Here is a 14,568-nt window from a genome sequence, read left to right as displayed (position 1 = left end):
GATTGAAGTACCGCAAGAAGGTGAGCAAATTACAATCAAGAAGTTGCATATGCGAAGAAGGTCCTTAGTCAATTCGGTATGTTGGACTGCAATCCCACAAAATTCCCCATGGAACAAAGGGCCCAGCTGCATAAGGATCCAGATGGACGGTCGGTGGATGCAACCGAGTATCGACGCATCATTGGTTGTCTAAGGTATTTGCTCCATACAAGACGTGACCTTTCATTTGCTATCGGGGTGGCAAGTAGATTTATGGAGAAGCCCATGGTAATGCGTCGCAAGGCAGTGAAGCAGATTTTTAGGTATTTGAAGGGCACCGTTCATTATGGGCTTGTGTATACGAGAGGAGGAACAGAAGAAGTAATCACCGGGTATACTGATAGTGATCTGATCGATGACATAGATGATAGGAAGAGTACCAGAGGTATAGCTTTCTATATCAATGATAGTCTGGTGTCATGGAACTCGCAGAAGCAGAAAACTGTGGCTTTATCTTTGTGCGAGGCTGAATTCATGGAGGCAATGGCGGCGACATGCCAAGCACTGTGGCTTAGAAGTCTGTTGAGGGAGCTAATAGGAGAAGAGCCCAAAGCAGTTAAATTGTTTGTAGATAAGGAATCAGCGATTGCTTTGATGAAGAATCCAGTGTTTCACGGTCGTAGCAAACACATTGACACCAAGTTTCATTTCATCCATGAGTGCATTAAAAGAAGCCAAATTGAAGTTAAATTCATCTGCACGGAGGAGCAGTGAGCCTACGCTTTGACAAAGGCATGTCGGCGGTAAAGCTGACGGCCATGCGGCATCTACTGGGAGTTCATGATCTGAGCCCACATTAGGATTAAGGGGGAGTACGTTGGACTTAATCCAACATGGGCGTCAGAGACTCGATTCTACACGGTAAGGAATACATATATGGCTCATATACGGCAAGGAGTACATATAGTTTGAGTTTGAGTTAGAATCTGATTCAGTTTAGAGTCCAATTTAGATTAAGTAGCAGGTGCTATATATATAATTGTAATCCCTGGTTTGAGTAAGTTGAATAGAGTCTAAAATTTTCCTCTAGAAAATTGGATCTATCTATTTTTAGTCTCATCGAAATCGTCGAGTTCCAGTTTGCTTGTCGCTGGGTGGTTCTCGCACGTACTGGTCACGTCGAGTTCGAGTCTCTCAGCGCTTGGCTTGCTTCTCGTCCGTTTGCTTCCGTTGGTTCATACGTTCTCGTCAAGTTATGAGTTTGTTGAGTTCAAGCTGTAGTTCTGCGTGGTTGCTCGCTCTCGTTGAGTTTGGCGAACCGTCGAGTATCAGAGACCAACGTGAGATCACAGAAGGGACGGTGTGTGGTCCTGGGTGCTCAAAAATGAACACTCAAATCATATCAATTGACTGTCCAAAGATCAACCCCAAAATAATATGTTAACAGTTCCACACAAAATACCATGGCATGTATATCTCTAACAGTTGATCAAAGCTACAAAGTTCATTCATAATTAAGGCGGGAAAAGAAATATAATTTCAAAAAGTGGCAAAACTGGATCAAACAATGGAATGAGGTAGTTGCCTACACAATTCTATCATAAATATGATCTACATACTGGATGGTCCGGTGTTGAGGTGATGAACACACCGAAGCATTTTACAGGAGATGTGCAATTTTCAGAAGGTCTTATAACACGCCGGATGGTCCAGCGATGAAGATTAGCTATGTCGGAGCATTTTCTAGGAGTGGTGTTTCTCAGTGGCAAAAGGAGTTTGAACACACCAGATGATCTGGCATATACACCGGAGGCTTCAGCGGAGTATTTTTCCAGAAGATTTTCTCTCGGCTCAGTGGAGAAATGAATTCTACATGCCTACTTATGTGGAGAAAGGAGAATTCTACACGCCTACTTCTCATTGCTACTTTTATGGTTGCCTATGCTTTTTTTGGGAGCTTATTATGATTTATCTGCTAATGAGGTGTGTGTTGTACTCCCGAGAGTTACCTCTTGATCTTAGTACTTTCAGCTCGTCCTCCAATCATCTCCCCATTTTCTCCCTCAGTCTAAATGTGCCTCATCATGCTTGCCCTTTCTCTTACAAACACATAAGTTCCTCTTGAGCTTATTATGATTTATCTGCTAATGAGGTGTTGATTGTTTGCTATCCGACAATGGCACTCTGGTATGCTGGTGTCATGGTTCCCCATTCAAAAATTGTTTGGGCTGGGCCCTTTGCTCCTTTTCCTATGACTATGGAACTTTCTCTACAATGAATCGGCACAATATAATGTAGAATATTCTCAATTGGAACATGAGGGGCTTAAATGACGAGAATAAATGGAGGGTCCTGTTGGAGCAAGAGTTCATCTTGCCCCAGCAAGTACAGCGAGAGTTTCTTCTAAGGAAGAGACTCAAGCTTGGAGACAAAGTTTAAGAGGAAGAAACACCATGAATGTATTGATGGTAGAAAAAATGGATCGATCTAGGGAGAGTATCACAGCATGACTTAGTGTTTTTTCACCTCTGTCCTCCTTCCCTTTGTTTTCCTTCCCTTTTCCCAGGCGACCAGGGCTCCTATTTATAGGGTCATGCATAGCTTGGCGTACAAGTTATCACAATGTATAAATATTTGGGATCAAGCCAAATTACTGGGCCTTATCCCGATAACTACTTTCTACCCTACCTGCGAGATAAATATCCACCGTAGTAACTATCGTGGTGCCTGCCCCCTGAAGGGGGCGAGCCGGTCGCCAATTGCGGCTCGGCGCTGTATTGTCAAGGTTGTTAGGATAGCACCACTTGCACTGGCATTGATCGCCCGTCACTTCACATCGGGTCGATGGCAGGGGGAGACATTTTCCCCCCTAATATTATCTTCGGGCTGCAGAAGGAGCCGGCGAAGGACGACGCAGGGTTCGGAGGCCTGGGGCAGACTCCAGGGCAAATCCCTGGCCCCTTAACCCTGCATCATCACTACCAACTGTACTACCAATGGTACTATATCCAGCAATGAGAACTGAGTCGGGGACATGCCGTTGCCAGACTCTGAACGGATTACCTCTGGAGCTAGGCAACGGCTAAGGGCCAAGGCGGTCAAGGACCTCATCTTCCGACTAGCCTTCGGCTACGCCTTCAACATGTTGTTGCTAGGCTCCTGACAGATTACCTCCAGAGCCAGGCAATGGCTAAGGGCTGAGAGGGTCAAGCACCACCTCTCACGGCCTAGCCACAGGCTTCGAGGCCTCCAAGCCTCACAATAGAGGCCTTATTTCTACAAAGGTACATCCACTATTAACTATCGGTAGTTTACCTAGTGATCTATCTTTCATACAGCAAGGTGTGTTGGAGGCCTCCAACCTTACTGCTAGAAGTCTTTTGCAATAGATAGCCACTAGGTAGAAGAAGTAGAACTTAAGTTACATCCTCATTTAGCATGAATAGTTATATAATCTAGCTATATTTTATACTACAATCAGCTTCTTATTGCCCACTGTAAACTGCAAAACTTAGCTAGTATAACCATACAAAATGCCTACACTCCTGAAGACGCATCGTGCCTAGGTCGCCTAGGGGGCGGGTCTGCCCAGGTTTCCTAGAAGGCATTATGCAGCCTCGGAAGTGTAGTTGTCACGTATCAAGGGATTTGCTTGGTAGACCGTGTTGTGGCGCCACCTGTGGGACATCTTCGGGTGGCGTGACAAGCCCACGTACCGCGGATGTAGCACGTCTAGGTAACCTGGAAGGCAAGACTGCCTAGATTTCCTGAAAAGCATTACGTAGTCTTGGTAGACAGTGAGGCCCACACACCGCGGGCGCCGCTTATGCCTATGTCACCTGGAAGGCAGATTATGCCCAGGGTACCCTGGAAGGCATTGCATAGCCTCAGTAGTGTTGAAGCCATGCCCCGGGGGATGTCCTCGATGGCGGAGATGAGGTGCTCTGAGGATTGCTATCGCAAGGAATCCTTGTTGCACAACATGCCTACACACAGCGGGCGTAGCATGCCTAGGTCACCTGGAAGGCAATTTCCTGGAAGGTATTGTATAGCATCGATAGTGTGTAGATACCGATTATCAAGGGACTTCCTTGGTAATGTAGTTGCGGTGCCCCTGAAGGATTCTTCGGAGGTGTGATAAGGCGATGCACCAGTAAGCATTGCTTGCCTAAACCCAAGGTCACCTGAAAAGGTTTCCGGGAGGGTAGGCTTTGCCCTGGTAGGCAGTAGAGCCCACACACCGCAGGTGTAGCACGCCTAGGTCACATGGAAGGCAAGACTGCCTAGGTTTCCTGGAAGGTATTGTGTAGCCATGATAGTGTGTGGACACCGCATATCAGGGGATGGCCCTGATCGGATGTGGTGCTCTGAGGAATGCTGTCGCAAGGAATCCTCGTTGCACGACATGCCTAGGTCACCGCTAAGGCATCAAGCCAAGGTTACCTTGAAGGTATTGCATAGATTCGGTTGCATAAATGCCACACGCCAGGGCACATCCTTGGTGGACAATGTTACGGTGCACCCCGAGCGTTTCCTCGGGAGCACGACAAGCCTACACACCGCGGGCGTAGCATGCCTAGGTCACTAGGAAGGCAAGACTGCCTAGGTTTCCTGGAAGGTGTTGCGTAGCTCCGATAGTGTGTAGAGCCTTCGACATTAATACATGCCAAGGAGTCTTACAAAACCTCCGACAAAAATAGAGAGTCTTACAAAACATCCGACAAAAACGAAGAGTCTTACAGAACCTCCGGCAAAAACGGAGAACCTTACAAAATCTCCAGCAAAAACAGAGAACCTTACAAAACCTACGGCAAAAACAGAGAACCTTACAAAACCTCCAACAAAAACGAAGAGCCTTACAAAACCTCCGGCAAAAATGAAGAACCTTACAAAACCTCCGGTAAAAACGGAGAACCTTACAGAACCTTCGACAAAAACGGAGAGTCTTACAAAACCTCTGGCAAAAACAGAGAACCTTACAAAACCTCCGGGAAAAATGGAGAACCTTACAAAACCTCCGACAAGAACGGAGAACCTTACAAAACGTCCAACAAAAACGGAGAGTTTTACCAAACCTCCGCACAACAGAGAGTTTTACCAAGCCTCCGCCAAAATGGAGAGACTTCCAAAAACATCCGCACCACGGAGAGTTTTACAAAACCTCCAGCAAAAACAGAGAGCTTTACCAAATCTCCGCACAACGTAGAGTTTTACCAAACCTCTACTAAAACAGAGAGACTTCCAAAAACCTCCGCACAACATAGAGTTTACCAAACCTCAACCAAAATGGAGAGACTTCCAAAAACCCCCGCAAATAGGGATGTTTTCCGAGAACTCCACCGGGCGGAAAGGTTCTAAAAGGACCTGATAGGAAGAGTACCCCGGCATCTTGAAGGAAAATGCCTCCGTGCCGAAGGGGTACGAAACTCACTAGCCTCCAAAAGGCACAGCAAACAGATCAAAGGGGTATAAAAATCCTCCACCCTATAGAGAAAGGTATAACCCATGTGACTCAAACACGTACGGTAAAAGGTAACATCATTACCCTACCATCTCCTTTAAAGACACATTTCATACGTCATTTTGTGAAAATTATACTAACATTTAATAAAAGCCCACGCTACGTGGCACGGGAAATATGGTGGAACCCTCGACTGTCCATTGCAGAAGCTGCAAATTCATTCCAGCGGCTAAGGGCCGAGGGGGTCGCGGACCACCTCTCCCGCCTGGCCCTCGGCTTCGCCTCCAACAGTCGTCGCCAGGCTCCGGACGGAGTACCTTCGGAGCCGGGCAGCGGGTAAGGGCCGAGGGGGTCGCAGACCACCTCTTCCGCCTAACCCTCGGCTTCGCCTCCGACGCGCCATCACCAAGCTCTGGATGGAGTACCTCAAGAGCTGGGCAGCGGCTAAGGGCCGAGGGGGTCGCAGACCACTTCCCCCACCTGGCCCTCGGCGTCGCCTCCAACATGTTGTCACCGGGCTTTAGACAGGTCACCTCCGAAGCTGAGCAGCGGCTAGGAGCCCGAAGGGATGCAGTCCATCTCTGAGAGCTTGTCCCCAAGAATCCCAACAGGGCCTCGCAGGGTCCAAAGTCTGAAACAAGAATGGAAAAAGGCCCAGTCAAATGCCAAACTCAGGGAGAACATGATGGCTGGGAACGGCGGAGTCACCAACACCTCACCCGGCCATCCTTAGCTGCCCTGCGTATCTACCGTCACCAGAGCCCCAAGGCCACCTCTCTCCAAGAATAAAATGAAGCCGGTTACAATCTATGCAAGTTCTCGATACCCCGGTCATCCAAAAAACCAGCCACGAAGAGGGTGAGGAAGTACTGTACGAAGGCACAAAGGCACACATACATACGATCACCCGTTCGAAAGATCCCCTTGCACCTCGATACAGAAAGAGACACGACCATCCCTAAAGGTCCATATTATATTATTAAACAACTAGTATATCCGGAGGACACATACAAAGAGCGATAGTACAGAGATTGATACGAAGGAGATAGACCCCGACAGAGCAAACCAGGGGGAGAAAAAGTACAAGGTGACTAGGTCAAGCCATGGGCCCACAGAAAGGCCATAGCCCACAGAAAGGCCGCAGTGCACCACCTCCATCGACGCCCGTCTGGCCTGGGGTCCTAACACCGCGCATGCTAGCTCCAACAGGCTCCGAATCAGATTGCCACCACCAGTACACCATCAGCCTTGGGCCTCGCCATTGACGCCCAAAGTTCCCGACGAAAAAACTTCTTAAGGACAGGGAATTGACATCAGGTATGCTTGATACTATACCAAGTTGGAGTTGGTTTTCCCCTACATCCTTCCCCCGTCCGAAACATCGGAGCCCGAGAATGAGGAGGTACTGTTGAGAGAAAATAAACCAGCCTAAGGATAATGGTTAAAGATTACTATCCAGGTCCCTCCGGAGCCTCGATCTCCGGACCCTCAGCTAAAGGCCCGACCTCCGAAGGCATCGGGCTCCTTCGTGCCACCTCTTCATACCTACGAAGCCTTCCCATGACTCGAAACCACGCCTGGCCCCTCCAAAGCCTTCGGCCTTTGAACTCTCAGCAACAAGCCTGACCCCCAGAGGTTGTGGACCTTCGGGCCTCCCCACCGGTGCCCGCGTGGCTTTCTGAAGCCTAAGATACAGTAGGCCTCCAAAGACAATATCAGGGGAAAAATGTCTCCCCCTGCCACCCACCCGATGTGAAGTGACGGGCGATCAATGCCGGTGCAAGTGGTGCTATCCTGACACCCCAGTGCATTTAAGGCCGCCCTGACACCCCTAACAGTACAGTGCTGAGCCACAATTGGCGACCGGCTTGCCCCCTTCAGGGGGTAGGCACCATGATAGTTACTACGGTGGATATTTATCTTCCAGGTAGGGTAGAAAGTAGTTATGCCGGATAAGGCCCAGTAATTCGGTCAGATCCCAGATATTTGTACACTATGATAACTTGTACGCCAAGCTACGCACGGCCCTATAAATAGGAGCCCTGGTTGCTTGAAAAAAGGGGAGGAAGACAGAGGTGCAAAAACACCAAGTCACGTTGTGATACTCCCCCCAGATTGATCCATTTTTTCTACCATCAATACATTCGTGGTGTTCCTTCCTCTTAAACTTCGTCTGCAAGCTTAAGTCTCCTCCTTAGAAGAAACTCTCGCCGTACTTGCTGGGGCAAGACGCACTCTTGCTCCAACAACCATGCCCCTAAGCCAGATCGAGTTGTCGATTACATTTGGTATGCCTAACAACTTTCGTACAGAGAAGCTTACCTTTGATATCGCACACTTTGAGATGACGTACAATGTGATCCTAGGCTATCCAATGCTAGGTTAGTTTATGGCAGTGGTGCACTATGCATACAGATGCTCAAGATCCCAGTTCCCAAATGGGTCATAACTGTTAGGGGAGATCAGCATGCAATAGTCAAATATGACAAGCAAAGCCTGGACATGGTCGAACGCCTCAGTTGAGCGGCAACCACTTCTAACGGTGTGGATTCCAAGCGTCTGAAGCATCAAGCCACCGTTGAGGTCAAGGACTTCAAGATTGTAAGTCTTGCTAATACTTCCAAGTTCAACGATGCTGCCAAGGGTGATACCAGTGACAACGCTGACGACGAAAGGACTGATGGTGGCGTCAAGGCAATAACCCTTGACATGTTTGAACCAACCAAACTAGTTAAGGTTGGGGTAACCTCGACCCTAAATAGGAACTTAAGCTCATCACTTTTCTCCAGGAAAACCAAGACATGTTTGTGTGGTAACCATCTGATATGCCCGGACTCCCTAGAGAGGTGATCGAGCATCGACTAGCTATTAATCCTGACTCCAAACTCGTGGTGCAGAAGCAGGGAAGATTTGTGGTAGATAGGAAGCAGGCCATCTAGGAGGAGGTCAGCAAACTCCTAAATGCAGGCTTTATTCGAGAGCTTCATCGTCCTACATGGCTAGCGAATCCCGTCCTCGTCAAGAAAGCCAATGACAAATGGAGAATATACGTTGACTTCACCGACCACAACAAAGCCTATCCCAAGGATCCTTTCCCTCTTCTTCGCATCGACCAGATCGTCAACTCCACAGCAGGTTGTGCATTACTATGTTTTCTAGATGCATATTCGAGGTATCACCAAATTAGTATGGGAATGGAGGATGAAGAGAAAACTACTTTTACCACTCCTATTGATGTATTCTGCTATGTAAAGATGCCATTCGGTTTAAAAAACGCTAGCGCTACTTATCAAAGGTGTATTCAGAACTATTTACAACCCCAAATTAGGCACAATGTAGAAGTGTATGTCGATGATATTGCAGTCAAGTCTAGAACCGAAGATGCATTGATTGTCGATCTCAAGGAAACATTCGACATCCTCAGGAAGTATCATATGATGCTTAATCCCAAAAAATTCACGTTCGGCATTCCATCGAGCAAGCTTCTCGGGTTCCTGGTGCCAAGTCGAGGCATTGAGGCCAATTTGGGCAAAATCAAAACTCTTGACCAGATGTGGTTGGCTCAAACACTAAAAGAAGTTCAAAAATTAACAAGATGCATTGCAGCTCTTAGTCGATTCATCTCTAAGATGAGCGAGTGAGGGATGCCTTTCTTCAAGGTGCTAAAGAAGCACGACCGGTTCTAGTGGATGGAAGAAGTGGAGCGCGCCTTCTAGAATTTACAAAGTTATTTATCGTCTCCATTAATTCTTACACCGCCTAACAAAAAAGAAGAGCTCTTTTTGTACATTGTAGCTATCCCACAAGTTGTAAGCACAATCCTAGTGGTCAAACGGGAAAGTCCCGAGAGAAAGGCCAAGGTCCAAAGGCCTGTTTACTATGTGAGTGAAGTCATACATGACGCTAAGCTACAATACACACAAGTGCAAATGTTGTTATATGCGGTCTTGATGTCTTTCTGGAAGTTACGACACTATTTTCAAGCACACAAGATCACCATCGTGATGACTTATCCGCTAAAGGTTGTCATAAGCAATAGGGAGGCTACAGGACGAATCGTGCAGTGGGCGGTTAGTTCGGCGTTGGATATGTACCACGCACAAGTGTGAAGTCAGGAGTACTAGTGGAATTTATCGCTGAATGGACAAGTATTGAAGAAACAAGGCCAAGTGTAGTCAAAGACCACTAGATGCCCTTCTTTAATGGATCGGTCATGCTTCAAGGCTCAGGGCCTAGCATTGCACTTAAATCTCCAACGGGCAGCGAACTTAGGTACGTTGTTCAATTTGATTTTAAAGGTTCCAACAATGTAGTAGAATACGAGGGACTGGTAAACAGGCTTCGCGTAGCTAAATCACTTGCAATCAGGCGACTTTTCGTGAAAGGAGACTCACAGCTAGTCATAAACTAAGTACAAAAGGAGTACCAGTGCTCGGACGACAACATGGTAGCTTACCTGAACAAGGTGCAAAAGCTCGAGCAAAAGTTTGAATGGTTAGAAGTAACGCGCATCCAGAGGAGTAACAACTCCAGTTCGGAAGAACTTGCTAGACTCGCTTCTTTCTAAGCTCTGGTACCTATAGGAGTCTTCATTGAGAAACTCCTCAAACCATATGTCCCGATAGTTTAGCGAACGGATGTTGCTCAACTCGACCAGCAATCTGGTCCAATCAACGAGGCAGAACCCGTAGACACGTATGCTACACTACTCGAACGTGAACCGACTTGGATGACTCCGTACCAAGCCCATCTCAAAGGTCAAGACATCCCAGATGATGATGTATCTGCAGAGAAAATTGCTCATAAGTTCAGTCTCTATGCTTCGGTAAACGGCAAGCTTTACCGAAAGGGGAGTAACGGAATCTTGATAAAGTGCATCACACGGGAAGAGGGCAATAAAATATTGCTCGATATCCATGGAGGTATGTGTGGTAATCATGCATCTTACCGCACCTTGGTCAAAAAATCTTTTCACCAAGGATTCTATTGGACGATGACCCTTCAGGATGCTTCCGAGCTGGTCAAAAAGAGCGAGAGCTAGCAATTTTTTGGAAGGTAGACTACTCGAGCAGCCTAAGCTCTGCAAACAATTCCTCGTTCTTCGCCCTTCTTCGTCTGGGGCTTGGATATCCTGGGACCATTCCCAAGGGCCTAAGGTGGTTATAAATTCCTATTCGTGGCTATTGACACGTTCACTAAGTGGATCGAGGTCGAACTCGTGGAAAAGATAACCGCAGAAGCGGCAAAGAAGTTCATGAGTATTATTACTCGATTCGGTATTCCACATCGCATGATTATGGATAAGTGTAGCCATTTCATTTTCAGGATCTTTACTGTGTTCTGTGAAAAAATTCGCATCAAAACCTATTTCGCCCTAGTAGCTCACACACAAAGTAATAGTCAAGTTGAACATGTTAATGGTATAGTCTTGCAGGACGTCAAAACTTGGGTCTTCGACAAGCTAAAGTCTTACTCAAAATGCTGGGTGAAAGAACTTCCCTCGGTACTATGGGTCATTCATACTTTGAATAACAGGGCCACTGGTTAAGCTCTGTTCTTCTTAGTTTATGGAGCAGAGGCAGTGCTCCCAACTGAGTTGCAATTCGGATCACCATGAGTTAAAAGTTACTCAAAGGAAGGGCAAGAGCAGTTATGAGTGGATGACATCAATTTACTCAAAGAGTATCGCGATCGAGCATCTATTCGAGCGACTAAGTATCAACAAGCATTGCGTAGGTATCACAGTTAAAAGATTTAGCCTAGGAAACTCAATACTGAGGATCTTGTTCTACGAAAGATGCAAAAATAGGCTAGGCACCATGAGTTATCATCTAAGTGGTAAAGACCCTATATAGTGGTCGAAGTTACCAGACCTGGATCAGGGTAGCTATCTACTCAAAACGGTGAGATACTCGAGCACTCATGGAATATCGACCAACTCCGAAAGTTATATTCGTAGAAAAGGTAAATTTGATTAACTACTTGATTACATACTTCTTCTTTTTCGTCTAACCTACGTGGCTAGTGCAAAGTTGACAGAAAGTATTTGCCCAGCTCTTGTAAATAATACAGGTCTTACTCACCCTTGAACGAGTCGAGGAACTTTCTATACTCATCCCTTGGATGGCAACTGATCGCACCGGGGACCAGACGCCGGCCGGCGTAAGGGCCAGGGAGAGTGGCCGAAGCGAAGACCCTACTATGGCTCTTGACCGACGCTGACGATGCCGAGTGGCCCTCTGCAGGGTGTGAAGGTGATCTGGCGATTGTCAACGGAGAAGACGACTACACTTTATCTACCACCGAAGGTTCGAGGGCTCTATCGCCGAAGATCTTGTCGGTGACCTAGTCGATGATCTCATCAAGATCACCACCATCTTCATCTCCTCCTGCGTGGCTCGTGTCGCCGATTCCTATGTTGCTCGTTCTGCGACATCGATGTCAAGGAAACGTTGAGGGTGGCGGGTGAAGGGTCGGTGACATCCGATGGACATTGTGTTGTTTCTCCTCTTAGACCTTTTGATCAATTCTTCCTCGTCAAAAGAAATAATGATGACTCCCGGAGAAACCATGGCGAGGGGCCTTGGGGTGACAAATCCAATCTCATCACTTTCTAGACGAGCTTGCTGAGCTTGGGAGACGACGGCGGAGTGAAGGCCGTGGCTTCAAGCTCTACTAGTTCTACTGGGCGTGTAGGGAGAAAGGAAGGAGATGGGGTGAAAACTAATGGCCTCAGTTTTCTCTCTATTTATAGTCATGGTAATGGGTCGCACTATACATGTGGAGCTCTCAAGATCCGATATCGCTGGGCGTGAGAGTGAGGTTGCCTCAGTCGCGTGACACGTCTGGCGGAGCTCGAGGCATCGCTAAGATGTTGTCACTTGTCCATTGTCTACAAAGAGAGGTGTGCGATCATTATTGCATGTCAAATCAAAGGCTGCGGTGAAAACGAGCACGAGCGGGAGTGGGTTTTTAATGCTCACCTATCTGGCTGTTCGAATACACTCAATGACCATAACATAATCTCATCCACCCGCTCGGGGGCAGGAGTCATCGAGTACGTGGTAAAGAAATGGAAGTCAATGCTTATACTCTACTCTCCACTCGATCCAGCTATCGAGTGGAGAGTCGGGGGCTACATCATACTTTTTTGGTGTTTCTTGCTCCACTTTCTACTCGAATTGCATCATGGAGTGAAGGGACAAGGGCCATGTTATTTTGGTGCATATGCTCTACTCTCTGCCTTTATTATCATATCAAACAGAGAATCAGGGGCTACATCTCATACTTTCAACGCTACGGCTTTATTCTTTACTTGATCCAGTCATCGAGTAGATAGCCGAGGGCTACAACACCATACACTTTCAATAACACATTTATGTTCCTTTCTACTCTTAGATCGAGTAATCTTCTCCTCAACCATACAGTTAGGGGCTACATAATAATACCATAATTTTTGTAAATTTTGTATATATCTTTTACAAAAGTTATCTAGTTTTGCATCGACTGCTTTAGATAAGAGCCAGTAGAGGCATATGTTGGGTTGATTACAGAAAACTACACCTAATTAAGCATAGCAACATAAGATATTGTCAGATATATCACGCCTAACGGCTAAAAAAGGTTCTGAAATTCTAGTCGGTCACATGTGTGTTCTCTGTCAGTTCATGTCCGTACGCTGGTCAAACATGCAAGTTAGTGAAAGTTTGCAAAATATCATCATTATCTTATGTTTCTAGTGTTACACTAAGTATTTTCCTTATTCTTATGGTTGTCTCGAGTGATTACTTGAGGGCCAATATTTCTAATCTCTCGTCTAGTTGAGTTTTCATATATCAATCAATATTAGATCAGTAAGTCCCGAAGGTGGTCTACACGCCTACCGATCAAGATTGCATCTACACGCCTACCGATCAAGATTGCATCTACTCATTCTAACTCTATTTCATCGATAAGAAAATAGTGACAATAGCATGTTAGATAGGCAAAATATCAGCAATGTTTCATTGCAACCATCAGACAAAAGCATACCAAAAAGCCTACTACTCGACTAAGGAAAGCTTCGATGATATCCATTTACAAGAACGCCACTTAATATTCCCCTCAAGGGATTTTATTGTCTTGGAAACCTCATCACGATTGGAAACTTCAAGCACGTCATAATCATCCTGGCGGTAAGCTGAGTTCAGTCGGTGGAAGCAAAGAATTCGACCAGGGTTGGTAACTATGGGTATTGATGGTATTGCTTCGGAGGTCATACCCAGTAGAATTGATCTTTCTTTCACCCAAGGAACGGCCTCCCATTCTAGTGGCTCCCAAATATCATCACTGAATGCGTGGAGCAAAACAGACGTCAATGCATTGTGCTCAGTTGGATCATCAATTTGCTCGCCAACCTTCAGGAAAAACGCACGAGAATCAAACAGGAGCAGTCAAGAACCACTCAGACCAGGTTGCCAGATCTCGAACTCGGACTTCGATTGTTCCAATGTCGCCATAGCTCCTGATGGATCTCCGAAGCCACTCCATCCAGAAAATCCAAAATACGCCACCAAAACTTGCCACTAGAGATCTAAAACCACCGTGGTGGTCCATTGATAAGATAAATGTCCACTGCTTTCATCATCTGAAGATGAAATCACAGCATCCTCAGGATGATGAATAATTTCCCATCCTTTGCACTGTGAACCCCTCTAGGTTCACCCAGAACGTATCATAGGAAAGTGATGGGAGTTTACAGAACCATCCGGTCACTAGGTTAATTACCCTACCTTTGATCTGATGCCCTCGCTCGATGATGATCAAGAGCCCGTTCGAGGCGCCCATCATCCCCCAGTTGTCGCTGACTAAACCTAAAAAACGAAGGTCAAAAACTACTTCAATTCCCAAGCGATGGACCTCCACCAAGCCATCCTTGTTCATAAACGATCCCTTCAAGATCCAAGGAGCAAATTCCGCCATCCTACACACTTCACGCCATGAGATGCAGACACAACGGAAGAAAGCGAAATCTTCTAGATGTCGTAGTTTGTTGGAGATAGTGTTGAGCACCCTCAAAGGCAAAGTCACCCAATTGCAAATTTTCGCAATAAGATCCAAAGTGAAAGATGAAGTCTTTGAGTAGAATG

General features: G+C 46.5%; 1 protein-coding gene across 1 annotated transcript; it reads left to right on the top strand.

Moving 5' to 3' along the window:
- Window positions 1-264: 264 nt before the first annotated feature.
- Window positions 265-753, top strand: LOC133923116 (secreted RxLR effector protein 161-like). The gene has a single exon (XM_062368561.1). It carries the CDS (start codon window positions 265-267, stop codon window positions 751-753), a length of 489 nt encoding a protein of 162 aa, XP_062224545.1.
- The last annotated feature ends 13,815 nt before the right edge of the window (window positions 754-14,568 follow it).

The sequence above is a fragment of the Phragmites australis genome, chromosome 6 (assembly GCF_958298935.1).
Source record: "Phragmites australis chromosome 6, lpPhrAust1.1, whole genome shotgun sequence".
Lineage (NCBI taxonomy): Eukaryota > Viridiplantae > Streptophyta > Magnoliopsida > Poales > Poaceae > Phragmites > Phragmites australis.
Note: the sequence above shows the minus strand (reverse complement) of the source record. Positions and strands in the feature narration are given on the sequence as shown.